A 16,798-nucleotide genomic window follows, 5' to 3' on the forward strand; every position below is an offset into this window, starting at 1 on the left:
CACCTCAAATGACTCCTTTCGATCTGGAGGAGCAGCCGTTCTACTCCGAGTCCCTCCCGAATGTTCGAGCTCCTCACCCTATCACTAAGGCTGAGCCCAGCCACCATACGGAGGAAACTCATTTCGGCCGCTTGTATCCGCGATCTCATTCTTTCGGTCATTACCCAAAGTTCATGACCATAGGTGAGGATTGGGACGTAGATCGACCGGTAAATCGAGAGCCTGGCTCTCTGGCTCAGCTCCCTCTTCACCACGACAGATCGGCTCAGCGTTCGCATCACTGCAGACGCCGAACCAATCTCCCTGTCGATCTCCCGATCCCTCCTACCCTCACTCGTCAACAAGACCCCGAGATACTTAAACTCCTCCACTTGGGGTAGGACCTCTCCCCCGACCCGGGGTTGGCAAGCCACCCTTTTCCAGTCGAGAACCATGGTCTCAGATTTGGAGGTGCTGATCCTCATCCCAGCCGCTTCACACTCGGCCACGAACCTACCCAGCAAGAGCTGAAGGTCAGAGCTGGATGAAGCTAGGATGACCACATCATCCGCAAAAAGCAGAGACGAGATTGTCCTGCCAACAAACTCGACACACTCCACACCACGGCTGCACCTAGAAATTCTGTCCATAAAGGTAATGAACAGAACCGGTGACAAAGGGCAGCCCTGGCGGAGTCAAAGTATTCCTCCCACCGTCCGACTATAGCCCCAGTTGACGTCAGCAGCTCCCCACTGTAAACAGTGTGTGCGAGTTGCTGCCTTCCTCTCCTGAGGCACTGGACAGTTTGCCAGAACCTCTTTGGAGCCAATCGATAGTCTTTCTCCATGGCCTCTCCAAACTCCTCCCACGCCCAAGATTTTGTCTCGGCAACTGCCACTGTTGCACCCCGCTTGGCTATCCGGTACCTGTCTGCTGCCTCCGGAGACCCACAGACCAGCCGCGTCCTGTAGGCCTCCTTCTTCAGCCTGACGGCTCCCCGAACCTCTGGTGTCCACCAGCGGGTACGGGGGTTGCCACCACGACTGGCACCGGCCACCTTGCGACCACAGCTAGTAACAGCCGCCTCAACAATCGCAGAGTGGAACAAGGCCCACTCGGAGTCAATGTCCCCCACTACTCTCGGGACGCGGTCAAAGCTCTGCCGGAGGTGGGAGTTGAAGACCGTCTTGACTGGCTCTTCTGCCAGGCGTTCCCAGCAGACCCTCACTATGCGTTTGGGTCTGCCAGATCTACGCGGCATCTTCCCCTGCCATCTGATCCAACTCACCACCAGGTGGTGATCAGTTGACAGCTCCGCTCATCTCTTCACTCGGGTGTCCAAAACATATGGCCGCAGGTCAGATGATACAACTACAAAGTCTATCATTGAGCTGCGACCTAGGCTGCCCTGGTACCAAGTGTACTGATGGGCATCCTTATGTTCGAATATGGTGTTCTTTATGGCCAAACTGCGGCTTGCACAGAAGTCCAATAACGAAACACCACTCGAGTTCACATCAGGTGGGCCGTTCCTCCCAGTCACACTCCTTCAGGTCATGCTGTCATTGCCCACGTGAACATTGAAGTCCCCCAGCAGGACAATGGAGTCCCCTGATGGAGCACTATCTAGCACTCATCCCAGGGACTCCAAAAAGGGTGGGTTCTCTGAACTGATATTTGGTCCATAAGCACAAACAACAGTAAGGACCCGTTCCCCGACCCGAAGGTGCAGGAAAGCTACCCTCTGGTCCCCCGGGGTAAACCCCAACACGCAGGCAGAGAGTCTTGGGGCTAACAAAAAGCCAACCCCCGCCCTCCGCCTCTCATCCGGAGCAACTCCAGCAAAGGAGAGTGTCCAACCCCTCTCAAGGACTTGGGTTCCAGAGCCAATGGTATGCATCGAGGTGAGTCCGACTATATCTAGCCGGTACCGCTCAATCTCTGCCACAAGCTCCTGCTCCTTCCCCACCAGCGAGGTGATGTTCCATGTCCCAAAAACCAGTTTCCTTGTCCGGGGATCAGACCGCCAAGGCTCCCACCTCGGTCTGCAACCCCATCCACACTGCACCGGACCCTTCATGTTCCTCCTGCGGGTGGTGGGTCCACAGTTGAATGAGCCCATGTATCCGGTTCGGGCTGGGCCTGGCCGGGCCCCATGGGCGAAAGCCCGGGAACCAGGCGCTTGCTCACGGGCCCCAACCCCAGGCCTGGCTCCAGGGTGGGACCCCGGTAACCCTCCGGGCCGGGTACTCTTACTCTTTGATTGTACATCCATGAAAGATCCTCTGAACCGTACTTTATCTCACCCTTCACCTAAGACCAATTTGTCATGGGAGACCCTACCAGGGGCACAATGTGCCCCAGACAACAGAGCTCCTAGATCATTAGGGCACTCAAACTCCTCCACCACGATAAGGTGACAGTTCAAGGAGGAGGTAAAAATGTTGTGTGCCAAAAAATATTGATTGATCATATTTGAGTGCATGCATCAGTGGTATTTCGGGGATCATTTGTTTTGTCTTGAACTGAGGGCTCTCTTAATTTTAACAGCACCCCCTAAATCCTAAAAAGCATTATGCGCCTGTAAAATGCATTCCTAAATTGAAATACTGTAGATGCCGCTCTGTTCTTGAAGCATTTGAAGAACACACAAACATGGTCTCTCTTAACAGGCAACTCTCTGAAATTTCCCCCTCAGCAGTCAGTTTTATTGTAAATGGCATGTTATTGAAGTTGGAACACATTGAAATAAATCCCTTTTCTCTCTATCAGTGATTTTAAAAATGTTTCTTTATGTAGCTGCACATGGTGGGATGGGGTTGACTGCCCACTCCAGTCACGTTCCAGTCACCTGACTCTGTGTTGGGTTGTGTTTGCACCTGACTGTTCAACTCTGATCAATACACTTAAATTAGCCACCCGTTTCTCTAATCATTGCTTCTCTATATTATTATTTAGTTGTGCTCATTTCAATTTTTTTGCATATCTATTATTTTTTTGAAGCACACATATGTGGGCCCCATATGGAGCACGTATGGGCAAGCCCAATGGGTCCCACCAGGGTTTGTCCGCAGTTTCCACAGTGGCCCCACAGGGGTTTGCCCACAAACATTCTAAACCCTCTGAATACCCATGTCGGGCCCATTAAAATCTATGTAAGTAAGTAAGTAAGTAAAAGCTTATTTATAAAGCGCCTTTCGCAGATATGAATCACAAAGTGTACAACATGAGTAAAATCAGGTCAAATACCTCAAACTGATAAAAACAGATCATAAAAAACAATAGCAGTGACAAAATAGTAAACAAAATCAGGAGTAAAAACAAAGTCAAGGTATGAGCAAAGACAAAGCCATCTTTCAGAATATTTAGCAGGGGAATGCCTGGATGAAAAGGTGAGTTTTTAAATGTTTTATGTGGGCAAAGATCTCTCTAGACCAGGGGTTCCCAAATTGGGGGCCGGGGGTCCCCACAATTTTGTCTTTGCTGAGAGTGAGATTAGCAAGAATTTATTTGTAAAAATTACATAAACTCCCAATAACACACCCTACAGTACAACCAGAACTCCATATATAATTTATATTTCTGTGTGCCTGTATAAAGATGACAAATTATCACATTTAATGTGTGTACTCATGTAGGAGTTGGGGTTGGGGGTCCTGGCTTGTCTTGGACATGAGCAAAGGGGTCCTCAAAATAAATAAATAAATAAATAAATAAATAAATAAATAAATAAATAAATAAATAAAGAAAGAAAGAAAGAAAGAAAGAAAGAAAGAAAGAAAGAAAGAAAGAAAGAAAGAAAGAAAGAAATTGGGAACCCCTGCTCTAGACAAACCCAGGTGGGACCTATGGCTTGCCCATATAGGTTCCATTTGGGCCCATTTATGTGTGCAGACAGGTTACTGCAGCAAGTTCCTAACGTTGTGACTTCTTACAAATATGACAATGAACCCTTCTGGTACTGATGGAGGGATGGGGTTATAGACAATCAAATGAATAAAGTTTTTCAGTTGGAATTTGATAACAGTGGGACTAAAACTGGTTATTGTGGACAATGCCTTTGTGTGGTTATGTCCTGGCCTTTTTTAAATTGGAAACTCCAAATGAACATTTTAAGAAATGTCTATGCGATTCAGAATGAACTGACAATAATACAACAATATTTATTAGCTTTGCATTTTCTAACTTTGATCATGAACAACCAACTCGGTAAACTGCCGAGTGTTTGTTCAGTTTGTTCAACATATACAAAAAATTTAATCTTCTGAAAGTAACATTTTGTAAAAAATTCATCATCATTTAGTAGGCTAATAACAACATAATGCTATCAAATACACCAGTTTGTAATTTCACTCAACAATTATGAAAAGAAGACGTTGTAAAAAATTATTTTTTACTGATAAATATTTGAAATGATGAAGCAGAAATTTTCTTACATTTGCGATTTAATTCAAATGGAAGTACAAGAAAAAGCACAGTAGTCTTGAAAAATTACCCAAGCTCTCCTGCTCGCGTATTAGTTGTAGTTCTTCCTCCCCCTGCCTTTTAAGAATGGGACTACAACCTGACTTCACTTTTTCAACAATGCATACAATTTATTTTAAGTCACAGCAGCTGCTGAGACTAAGACATACCTAATATTAAAAATCTTTCCCAACTTGTTTTTGTTTTTATTTGTTTATTTATTGTTTTACTTTGTAGATTTTTTTAAAACGTAATCCGCATTTAAAATATAATTTTCTTGGTAAATTAAGTAATGTGAACACAGCGAACCCATTATTTAATGTCAGGAGACATTATTAGATGAACACCTCTCTGACTCAAACAAGAACAATAGTTGCATCAGAGCGGCAGCATGAATTTGGAAATAACGTGGGCCGGACGCCCCCTCTACAACAGCCAATCAGCGTGCTGGTTGCTCCGCGCTGCGTGCTGATTGGCTCAGGAGCACGAGCTTTCCGCTCGGCCCTATTAAATGTATTTCCCTTTACCGGTAGCGGTAATGCAGACTCACCCTGGGAACACTGTGGTTCAGCTACTTTGGAGGCGCGCGCTGCGATGGAGCAAACGAACAAACAAGATGAGCCGACCGGTGTCTTCACAGGCTTCCGCACCGCTTTCAAATCTTTCGCTACAGATGCTATACACGTCGGTCAGGAGCCGGAACAGTGGAGCTCAATGGCCGTAGTACCGCTGATATCCCTCTCTACTACCTTCAAGCAGCACTCACCGGGAAACCATGCCGTAAGTAGCCTGATCGGTGTCGGTTATTTATGGCTGGGGGTGACAAGACGTGCCTGTTAAATACATCCTATCAAATAAGCTGTAATGTTACCTCATCCAAAACGTTATCATCATTCAGGTTTTTTTTAAATATTTTAAACATATCCTCCGGTCCCCCTAAAAAGATGCAAATCAGACCAGTGAGCTGTTTGATTATACTTCCTGTTTTTACAAGGGAATTCACCCTATTACCAAAACTATAACACCAGTACTATTAGAAAGTTTTCTGTTTCTTTTCACTTCAATTCATCTCAGTGATGAAGTCAAGATTGCTGGATTTCCTCCAGTTTTTCTTCAGCAAATGTAAGACTGAGGCCGCCTACAGATTCAGCCCACAGCTGTAATTCTGCCAAATTAGAATTTTTTTTATCATCTTTCAAACATCGTTGATTTTTTTAAATTCATTTCCTATGGTTACAGTCTCTTTTCACTGAACTGGTAAATTATTTGTCCAAGTCAAACAAGGCCCTATAGCTGGAGATGTGTAGATTTTCTTATTTTACAGATAAGCCAGTATTCCAGGTGGCTTTTCTCACTCGCTTATCTAAACTCCACACAAAACCAGTAGACGATACAAGATTATATTTCACCCTAAATATCTTTTGCAATTCTTTAAACTACAAATCATGTGTTCCTATCATTATCTTCAGGCAATAACTTACTTCGTACATCAACCAGCTCAGTGGTAGTGTCTGCTCTGGGACTGGGAGAACTGGGTTCAAAACCGGTCGGGTCACACCCAATGCCTCCCTGCTTGACACTCAGCTTTAAGGAGTTGGATTGGGGGTTAATCCACCAAATAGTTCCCGAGCGCAGCCACAGCTACAGCTCACCGTTCCCCACAGAGATGGGTCAAATGTGGAGATGAATTTCCCCAGTGAGTGATTACTATGGGAGTTTAACATTATTGGAGAGGTGAACATAGGTTATTTTCAACAGTATTCTTCTAAAATGTGATGTTTAGCATTCATAGCAATTCATTTGTTTCTTTTGTATTCAGAAAACCCAAATAGAAATTCACTTTGATGAAGAAAATATTTATTAAAATGTTGCATTTCTTCAGGGCTTTGAGTACAGCCGGAGTGGAAACCCCACCAGAAACTGTCTGGAGAAGGCTGTGGCAGCGCTGGACGGAGCAAAGTATTGTAAGTAAACAATATGATTCAGCATTTGAACACAAATAGGTTTTCTTCTCACTGATGACACAAACCACGTTCTTTCATTTTAACAAGTTTTTTGTTGAAAATCCCTGCAGCTCTTGCTTTCGCCTCAGGACTGGCCGCCACAGTGACCATCACTCACATGCTGAAAGGGGGCGATGGGATCGTCTGCATGGATGATGTGTACGGAGGTGAGTCTCCCTGCTCCCACATCTGTTTTAATACTTGCACTTTCTGTTTAACTGAGCCTCACGCCCCCTTTTTAAAGGCACAAATCGCTACTTTAAAAGAATTGCAGCTGAAATCGGTCTGGACGTGACTTTTGCTGACTTCACTAAACTGGAGCTGCTCAAGTCCGCTCTGAAGCCCAACACCAAAGTAGGTCAAGGAAAGATAAGAATATGAAATAAATCGGTGTTGGTTGTTTGCTTTGTGTTACTCATTCTCTGCTTTTGTTAAACGCTCTTTCATTGGTTGTCTTTTCTGCTAAGTCAGAGTAGTCTTTGTGTGAGTCATCGCTTTGTGTAACGATCTGTTTTTACCAGCTTGTCAAACGATTGACTCCTGTTGTGACAGGACTTCTTCTTCTGTCTCATGTGTAGCTGGTGTGGATGGAGTGTCCAACCAACCCTATGATGAAGGTTGTGGACATCAGGGCCTGTTCTGAGTTGGTGCACGAGCACAACAAAGACATAGTAGTGGTGGTAGACAACACATTCATGTCTGCGTATTTCCAGGTGGGACTGTCACTCTGTTGACTCTGAAGCTACAGTTTAATCGTTTCCTTTAATGAAAATCCGGTTCACTTGAGAGGAACTTGCTGAATGATTAACTTATGTGTTTGTCTTGCACTGTCAGCGCCCCTTGGCCTTAGGTGCAGACGTCTGCATGTATTCAGCCACCAAATACATGAACGGTAGGTTTTACACACACACACTGTTTTTCACACAGACTTGATACAAACATGGGTTGAATTAAAAGTAAAAAAAAGGTTGCTCAACTTATAATACCAATAAAATCTCTAAAATTACAACCAATAATGTGTAACCCCAGACATTAGGAGCATTTGTTTTAGTTTTTAACTGGCAAAGGAAATTAAAAAGTACATAAAAGTCAAATGATCTTGCCAAACTAGCAACCCAGATCTAATACATGTAGTAAAGGGCACACATTTATAAACCTGTGATATTCTTTTGTTTTTCTTTTAAAAAAAACAGACTTGAACTTTTATCAATGGAGTATCCATTTTTGATTAATTAATAAAACAAGTTTTGTCAAAAGGCAGAAAATACTAATATATACAAATGCAACTTTGTTTTTTTTTCATTGGAAGAATGTTAGATCAGTTCTTGTTTAGGGTCATCTATAGAAGCTATTAAAGGATGTGAAACTTAAATAAAAATAGATTTTGTTATTACTGATAACTTTCTGCTCAAATGTCTATTTTTCATTTGTTTCACTTGAGTCTTTGCACCGTTCCACCAAAGCAAATTCCTAGTAATGTGAGACTCTCACTTGGCAATAAAACACGATTCTGATTCTGATAACAGCAGTGCACTCTGATTACAACATATTTATTTATTTTGACTGACTGGCCAACGTGTGAAAAACATATTTGAAACGTTAGGTTAGACACTGCTAAAGCACACGATTCTGGTTATTTTAACTCCCAAAGGAACAGGATTTTATTCAAAAACGAGTTTGTGCTGTTCCTGAATTGCTTTTTCATTTTGGCAGGTCACAGTGACGTGGTGATGGGTCTGGTTTCAATAAACCGAGAGGATCTGCACGAGCGACTAAAGTTCCTGCAGAATGGTGAGTAATTCCAGAGTAATCCTGTTTTTGGTGAAGTGGTGGGTCTGATCTGTCCTACATTCACCCAGTAAACAACCAGCACACACTCCTGAGGCCAAAGCTCTAAACCAAAATACACCTTTTCATTGGAGTCGGATTGTTCTGGATTCTGGGAGGCTTTGTTTATAACCTCTATGTGGTTTTGTTTTGATGTGACCTTGTCCTGCTGCAGCTTTAGGAGGCGTACCATCTCCCTTTGACTGCTACCTGTGTAACCGCGGGCTGAAAACGCTGCATTTGCGAATGGAGCAGCACTTTAAAAACGCTCTGGCTGCTGCTAGGTTTCTAGAGGCCAATACCAGAGTGGAGCGTGTCATTTACCCAGGTGAGTGCAGATTTTGTTGAGACATGCCACTCATTCTTCCTGTGGGCTGAGTTGGGCAATGAAGCACAGAGTTGCATCGCTGCAGAACCAAAAATTTCCACTTGCGTGTGTCATATTCTCATCAGCACTGGCTACAGTTTACTCTGATGTTCGTGCCAGGACACAAAGTAACTGTGGACAAACTCTTCCTGCATTTAGTTTTATCTCTGTACTTTTGATAGTTATTCACAAGTTTTGGCTTGCCGTTATCTTTTAGCACATTCCTTTATGATTGTATGACTCCATAAATGTGCTTGTCGTCAGCATGACTTTGCTGCCACACTTAATTCAGTTTAAATGGAACTAAAGCGAGTTGTGATGGAGATATTTGGAGTTACCTCTTATATTGTTTTAAATTGTGTTTTAAAGAGAACAAGAGGAACCTGGTTAACAAGCAAATAAAAAATACTAATTTCACATTTTTTCATTATTAATTAGGCCTTAAAACTCAAATAGAATTAGGTACATTTCCAGTTCTGGGTTTGTCTGTACACATGTTTTATCTTCATCACACGTTTGGAGACAATCGTCATTAATCTTTAAAGTCTGATGGAATTTAGACTTTTAAAATACACTATCAGGTGCGTTTAAGTGGAGGAAATTTGACTACATCACCACCGTCTTCATCTGGGCTCAATAAATAAACCTCTGTGAACAAAGGAGTATAATAATATGCGTGGTGACTTAAATCCTCTTTCATGGTTGTGTTAACGAGTTTACTTGGATGAAAACTCTTCATGTAATGTGTTTCAGTGTTGCTAGGAGACTACTCAGCTAGTAGACCTGCAAAGTGTTTGACCTCTCCATAAGGGCAACCTAATATTAGATTAAGTGACTGGTTTGTTGTGTTCTTCCTCTCGCTGCAGGTCTGCCCTCTCACCCACAGTACGAAGTGATGAAGAGACAATGCACCGGTTGTCCTGGGATGATTGCCTTCTACATTAAGGGGAAACTCGAGCACGCCAACACCTTTCTTAGCAGCCTAAAAGTAATTCATAAAAAACTTTCTTAAAACTCAGAATACTTTCCTTTCGAAGAGGTGCTTTGAGGTTTGAACATCTATAATTAGGCCCTGTGTGTAGAAAGGGAATTAATTTGATTTCTCTTTGTGCCGTTTGCTACTTTTTTGTTGTTTTGTGTTTAATTTTCTGTTTCTTGTCTCATTTCAGATGTTTGCAGTAGCAGAGAGTCTTGGTGGATATGAAAGCTTAGCGGAACATCCGTAAGTACAAATAGAGGTTTACACAAAAAATCTGATTGAAACGCAATTCTTTTTTTTATTTTTTCATTTGTTAAACCACCTGAAATGCAATTAAACACAATTGACCACAAGAGGGCAGCAGAGACCAGGAAGAAATGTCCGTTAGACTCCTGAGGCTCTTCTCTCTATTAGACCCTCAGAGTGTTTCTCTGCACATGACTTACATGTGTGAAATGTGTTGTTTGGATCATATTTTAGAGCCATTATGACCCACGCGTCAGTGTCAGAAAACGAGAGGGCTGTTCTGGGGATCAGTGACACACTGATCCGCCTCTCTGTTGGCTTGGAGGATGAGGCTGACATCATTGAAGACCTGGACCAGGCGTTGAAGGCTGCTGTAAGTATCATACCATACCATACCACCTTTATTTATATAGCACTTTAAAAACACAGCCATACGGCTGACCAAAGTGCTGAACAGTCGCACAATAACAGAGATAGAAAACATAAAACAGTACTATGAAATGCAACCAACAATAAAAAAGACGAGCCGATAAAAAAGTACCATTAAAAACCTTACAATGGATGATAAAATAAGAGTAGTAAAAACCAAACTAACAGCTAACTATTAAAAGCAAGGGTAGAATAGTGTGTCTTTAGTCTAGACTTAAAATCTGCCAGTCGAACTGTGACTGGAAGTTCGTTCCACAGTTTAGGACCCGCGACAGAGAAAGCTCTTTGTCCGCATGATTTGTAACACGCTTTCGGGACCTCGAGGCGCAACAGGCTGGAGGACATGAGTGTGCGACCAGGAGTATAAATTGAAAGAAGACCAGATAAGTACACAGGGGCAAGACCATGGAGGGATTTGAAAACAAAAAGTAGCATTTTATATTGGACCCTGAAAGTGATAGGCAACCAATGAAGGGATTTGAGAACTGGTGTTCTATGCTGGCACCTGTCAGTATGCGTTAGGAATCTAGCAGCTGCATTTTGAACGAGTTGAAGTCGGGCAAGGGTTGACTTATTGACACCCAGCAAAATTGCATTTGAGTAGTCGAGCCTAGATGTGATGAAGGCATGAACAACTGATTCCAAATTTTTTCTAGATAAAACGGCTCTTAATTTGTACAGATGGCAGAGTTGGAAAAAACAAGATTTTACAGTGGCATTGACCTGGGCGTCCATCCTTAGAGATGAATCCATCTTCACACCCAGGTTTGTCACAACGGTTTTTAGATTTCGCGAAACAGATGAAAGATCTGGGGGTTTGGAAGGAGCTAGATCTGACCGGATTAAACAGGATCAGTTCAGTCTTGGAATCATTGAGATGCAGAAAATTTCTGGCCAGCCAACATTTCACATCACGTAGGCAATCTAGAAGAGGCTGGATGGATTGCTGCGGTTTCACCGACATGTATATCTGACAGTCGTTAGCATATAAGTGATATTGAACACAGTGTTTTTTAGAATTAAGCTGAGGGGAAGGAGGTAAAGACAAAACAACAAAGGGCCCAGAATAGATCCCTGCGGGACCCCACACGAGAGATGAGCAGAGCGAGATGAGATGTTGTTCAACACCACCCGTTGGGACCTGTTAGACAAATAAGACCTAAACCAAGTTAGGGCTGGACCACGTATTGCAGCAACCTCCTCTAAGTGTAATAAAAGGATGTCATGGTCGATGGTGTCAAAGGCGGCGGACAGATCGAGAAGTAATAACACAGCATAGGAGCCAGAATCCGTAGCCATGAAAATGTCATTGAAGACTCGGAGGAGAGAGGACTCAGTGCTGTGCAGGGGTTGAAAACCTGACTGAAAGACATCCATTATGTTATGATCAGCTAGATGAGTTGATAGCTGATCATAGACCACCTTCTCCAGAATTTTTGCCAGAAATGGAAGCTTGGAAATAGGGCGATAATTGGAAAGAACCGAGGCGTCAAGGCCTGGTTTTTTAAGAAGCGGCTGAACCACAGCATGTTTGAAGACGGGGGTACAACACTAGAAATAAGACTGGTATTGATAAAGTGTAGGATATAATGACCTATAGCTGGGAACACCTCTTTCAGGAGGCGCGGAGGAAGGATGCCATCTTGGGAACCAGATGGTTTCATCGACAGTAGCAAAGATTGCAGGCATGGTAGGGAAATAGGTTCAAAGCTGTGGAAGGGCGCGGTATTAAAGGTTAAGGCAGGAAGGGTGTGCAGAGGGAGTGATAAGCTAGCCCTGATAGAGGAAACCTTATCAGAAAAGAAATCTAGAAACTGATCCGGGAGATTTGGTGCAATAACTGAGCAGTTGGACTCATGAGGGACGAGAACCGAATTAATAGTTTTGTAAAGAACTTTTTGATTGGACCGGTTTGCAGAAATAATTTTAGAAAAGTAATAGCTTCTGGCATGCATAACTGCTTGTTGATATTTGGACCAGAGGTCTTGCAAAATCTGATATGAAATCTGGAAGTGGTCTTTTTTCCATTTGCGCTCAGCCTGTCTACAGAGTTTTCTCAAACTTCGCATATGAGAGTTGAGCCAAGGGTCAGATTTATGTTTGGAGTGAGCAGGTTTCAGAGGAGCAACAGAATTTAAGACTGTAAGACATTTATCATCAAAAAAAGCGATTTGATCATCCAGGCTTAGCTGACTAGGCAGATCAGACACAGAAAAAGCACTGACAAAAGATCCTGCTGTTTCAGAGTTAATGATGCGCCGTAACGAACGTGACGGACAGAGTGAATGATTGTTAACAGGTAAAAAAAATATCAAAAGAAATAAGCATATGGTCAGACCGGCAGACTTCTAAAAGAGATAGACCATTTAACAACAGACCAGATGAGAGCACAAGGTCGAGAGTATGTGAGTGTACATGAGTTGGAGCATTTACAGACTGGGTCAAACCGAAAGCATCAATTAGGCTAAGAAAATCTGTGACAAATGGTTTTTCCAGACAGCAGATGTGAATATTAAAGTCTCCAAGAATGAGAACACGTTGATGTCGAGCGAAAATCTCAGCTAAGAGAGCAGAGAAATCCGTTATGAAGTTCTTATTGTATCTGGGGGGGCGGCAAATTAACAGACAGAGGAGGGGGGAGAAATTGCCAGTTCAAAAGCACTCCGTTCAAAGGAGGTAATATCGGTGGGAAAAAAAAAAGGATCAGAGGTAAATGAAGATTTGAAAATGGTTAAAAGGCCTCCTCCACGGCCGCATTGTCTTGGAGAGTTTATGAATGAACATGCAGGGGGGAGAGTCTCCGCTAGAACAGCTGACTCACCCGGGGCGATCTCACCAGGAGAGCCGGTCAACTTAAATTTGAGAATCAAAAATTTACTGATGTCTACTATTTAAAATAAAATAAAAATTTCATTACCAGAAAAAAACTAAAGTCTGCATGAATTTGACCACCATCCGCATGCAAAGCGGGTTAAGTGTCTTGCTCAAGGACACACATTTTCTGCTGGGAGCTAAGATTGATCCCACCGATTACTGGACAAACCGCTCAACCTCCTGAGCTTCTGCTACTCCTTATGAAAAATGCACCACAAGGAGGTGTTGTCTGTGGTGAACAGCTCTGAGCCGAACCGATGGCTTATGAGTTGGCCGGGGCCATCGGTGCCGAGCCGTAAATGCTTGCTTGCTACTCCAACTTGCTACAGAAGAGCCGCAGAGACTCAGCTGCTTTTTTAAAACAATAGCAGCACCGCAGCTGACGCCATGTGGTACCATCAACACATCTTGGTACATCTTAGCCAATAGCGGGGGCTAATTTAAATAAATTGTAGTGCAGAGTTTTAACCTGAAGAGGGTGCCACACTGACACTGACTTACATTTTAAATGGGATGCGTTAGAATGTCAAAGTAATGACTACACATGTCTACAGCATCAATGGACACCGAATTATCCAGTTTATCAGCAGAAAAAGGTGATTCTGGGGGTGAATTGCTCCTTAATGTTCTCCAGTCTTGCTGCTCCTTTCAGTTCGAAGCTGTAAAATGTGAGCTAATGACTCTGCTCTCAACAGCTACAAGGCTGTGGATGATGTCAGAACCCTATCTGAAGTGACAGGAGTTTAAAGCCTGTAGTTTGGTCTGATCACAGGGTAAAGCAGTTCCGTTTAGCAGCCACTTGTTGGGTTTTTGTTTCTAAGCACACAGCTCAGAGTTTATTTAAGCTGCACGCTGACGAGGAAGACCTGTGTCAAAATGAAGCCAAACAGGCCAGAGGAAGTGATGGGAACATTTACACAGAGCTGCTCCAGGAGGGGCTGCGGACCAGGATTAAGTTAAGTGTGCAGAAATACACCCCCACCTCGCTCTCTGCAGCATAAGCAGATTTATCATGCCTGGTGTCTGTGCTGCAGGCGGCGCAGTGCTGTGTAATGCATCTGCATAAAACCTTTTTAACATAATTACTTCTTCCTTGTGTTTTCTTGTAAAGTTTTCACTGACACTCTTATTTAAATATACAAGCAGATGATTCATTTGCTGCACATGGTTTCACTCATTAAAACAAAACCTAATTATTTCTGCTCATTTAACAAACAGATGGATCCTTGTAACTACTACAGAAGCCACTTTGAAGTCCAGGCATCTGTCATTTTTCATCCTAAAATAGCTGGTGCAGACATCTGTCTCGTCTTGATGTCTTACCGAGGACATTGATGGAATCAGGGCTGTTTTGTTCTGAGGTTAAAAGCTTATGAATGGGAGTCGCTGCATGTTTTTATCTGATGACAGAACAAAGCTAGGCTAATATAACCTGCTGGAATCCTCCTGATAATTTCAAAGTGTTTCGAAGGAATTTCAAATAAAAGAAGAACCCTTTGCTGTCTTCGTTAGCCATGTCCTGCACTGCAGCCTGCGTCTCGTCTCCTCAGCATTCAGAATATGTAGTCGTGTCCCCTCTGCTGCCCCGTCTGTAGTAAATGGAAATTAAATGGAGACAAATGTCTCTAATGACTCTGTGCTCCCAGGACCAGGCTCTTGTTCTGAGGGTTGGTCTGAAATCACTAACGTGGATGTTAGTTAATCATCTGAGATCCTCCAGTGGGTCGGTGAACTTTTAATGAAGTTCCGGTATCTGATACATTTTGCCTGATTTCTAATCTGCTTTAGACTGGCTGTTATCACAGACCACGTGATTCTGTCGCTTCCCTTTTCTGCTGCACCATTTCAGGCCTTTAGCTGTAGCCTCATGTCTGATTTGTTGATCTGACACTTTCTTTTCTTTGACAGCATCCCAAGAAGAAGTAAGTCGTCTTCGAGGCTGAGGGCCATGAAACAACACTGATCAACGCGTGCCGCCACTTTTTAGGGAACAAGTTGTTCTGAAAGACACAAATCACATGAATAATTAACACAATTTTTACTTGATGATTTTTAACAGTTTTACTAAAACATCATTTGTAATATTTATCGTATGCTGGGTTTGCTTTGTTTATGTTAGTGTTTTTTTAAAGGATTTGTTGGGGAAAAATCTGTGGAAACTGTTTCTGCTAAAACCAACACATGCACATACGAACAGTACTTCATCCAGTTTGCTCTTAAGAAGCATGCAGCTGGAATTGCAATGTGATTAAAACAAATTTCATGATGCCTGACTGTAAAATTCATTTAACTTATATATGCTGCCACCTACTGATCAGACATGAAAAGTGTCATTATTAGGTTTGTTTCCAGGAAACCTGAGATTAAATATCTTATTTCACATAAAATAAATAAGTTTTGTTGCCATAAAATAGTTTTAGAAGTAAAAAAAAAACTTAAGTAAATTTGAGTAAAAATAAAAAAGTGGGTTTTGCTTTTACCTTCATTTGAGAAAAATGAACCTAATTTCCACATTTTTAGGTCTTTTTTTTTAACAGATAAAACAGCAGCTGCTGTTGACTTAAATAAAACAAATTCGACAAGCAAGCTTGAAGCTCTAAGTCCTCCTGCTGGAATGCCACTTTATTTTCAAGGATTAGGTCTTCCTCCGCTTATCCGGGTCGCGGGGGCAGCATCCCAACTAGGGAGCTCCAGGCCGTCCTCTCCCCGACCTTGTCCACCAGCTCCTCCGGCAGGACCCCAAGGCGTTCCCGGACCAGATTGGAGATGTAACCTCTCCAACGTGTCCTGGGTCGCCCCGGGGGCCTTCTGCCGGCAGGACATGCCCGAAACACCTCCCCGGGGAGGCGTCCAGGAGGCATCCTGACCAGATGCCCAAACCACCTCAACTGGCTCCTTTCGATCCGGAGGAGCAGCGGTTCTACTCCGAGTCCCTCCCGAATGTCCGAGCTCCTCACCCTATCTCTAAGGCTGAGCCCGGCCACCCTACGGAGGAAACTCATTTCGGCCGCTTGTATCCGCGATCTCGTTCTTTCGGTCATTACCCAAAGCTCATGACCATAGGTGAGGATTGGGACGTAGATTGACCGGTAAATCGAGAGCCTGGCTTTCTGGCTCAGCTCCCTCTTCCCCACGACAGATCGGCTCAGCGTCCGCATCACTGCAGACGCCGAACCAATCCGCCTGTCGATCTCCCGATCCCTCCTACCCTCACTCGTGAACAAGACCCCGAGATACTTAAACTTGAGGTAGGACCACTCCCCCGACCCGGAGTTGGCAAGCCACCCTTTCCCGGTCGAGAACCATGGTCTCAGATTTGGAGGTGCTGATCCTCATCCCAGCCGCTTCACACTCGGCCGCGAACCTACCCAGCAAGAGCTGAAGGTCGGAGCTGGATGAAGCTAGGAGGACCACATCATCCGCAAAAAGCAGAGACGAGATTCTCCTGCCACCAAACTCGACACACTCCACACCACGGCTGCATCTAGAAATTCTGTCCATAAAAGTGATGAACAGAACCGGTGACAAAGGGCATTCCTGGCGGAGTCCAACCCTCACTGGGAACAGGTCCGACTTACTACCGGCTATGCGGACCAAACTCACACTCCTCTGGTAAAGGGACTGAATGGC

At 43.6% G+C, this 16,798-nt stretch overlaps 1 protein-coding gene across 1 annotated transcript; it reads left to right on the plus strand.

Annotated features, from left to right (window-relative positions):
- The first annotated feature begins 4,767 nt into the window (after window positions 1-4,767).
- On the plus strand, window positions 4,768-15,434 carry LOC107392698 (cystathionine gamma-lyase). Its single transcript, XM_015970605.3, has 12 exons — window positions 4,768-5,223; window positions 6,326-6,407; window positions 6,518-6,613; window positions 6,691-6,800; window positions 7,025-7,159; window positions 7,281-7,338; window positions 8,160-8,237; window positions 8,449-8,601; window positions 9,507-9,628; window positions 9,810-9,862; window positions 10,100-10,238; window positions 15,077-15,434. The coding sequence occupies exons 1-12, from the start codon at window positions 4,783-4,785 to the stop codon at window positions 15,092-15,094; spliced, it is 1,485 nt and encodes a 494-aa protein (XP_015826091.2). The 5' UTR covers window positions 4,768-4,782; the 3' UTR covers window positions 15,095-15,434.
- The last annotated feature ends 1,364 nt before the right edge of the window (window positions 15,435-16,798 follow it).

Source organism: Nothobranchius furzeri, chromosome 8 (assembly GCF_043380555.1).
Source record: "Nothobranchius furzeri strain GRZ-AD chromosome 8, NfurGRZ-RIMD1, whole genome shotgun sequence".
NCBI lineage: Eukaryota > Metazoa > Chordata > Actinopteri > Cyprinodontiformes > Nothobranchiidae > Nothobranchius > Nothobranchius furzeri.

Bases quoted from the DNA above. Each gene is read 5' to 3' on its own strand.
- LOC107392698 (XM_015970605.3), top strand. From the start codon at position 4,783: ATGAACACCTCTCTGACTCAAACAAGAACAATAGTTGCATCAGAGCGG. The intron at 6,801-7,024 runs GTAGGTCAAGGA...TCTCATGTGTAG, and splicing joins CTCTGAAGCCCAACACCAAA to CTGGTGTGGATGGAGTGTCC. The intron at 9,629-9,809 runs GTAATTCATAAA...GTCTCATTTCAG, and splicing joins CCTTTCTTAGCAGCCTAAAA to ATGTTTGCAGTAGCAGAGAG.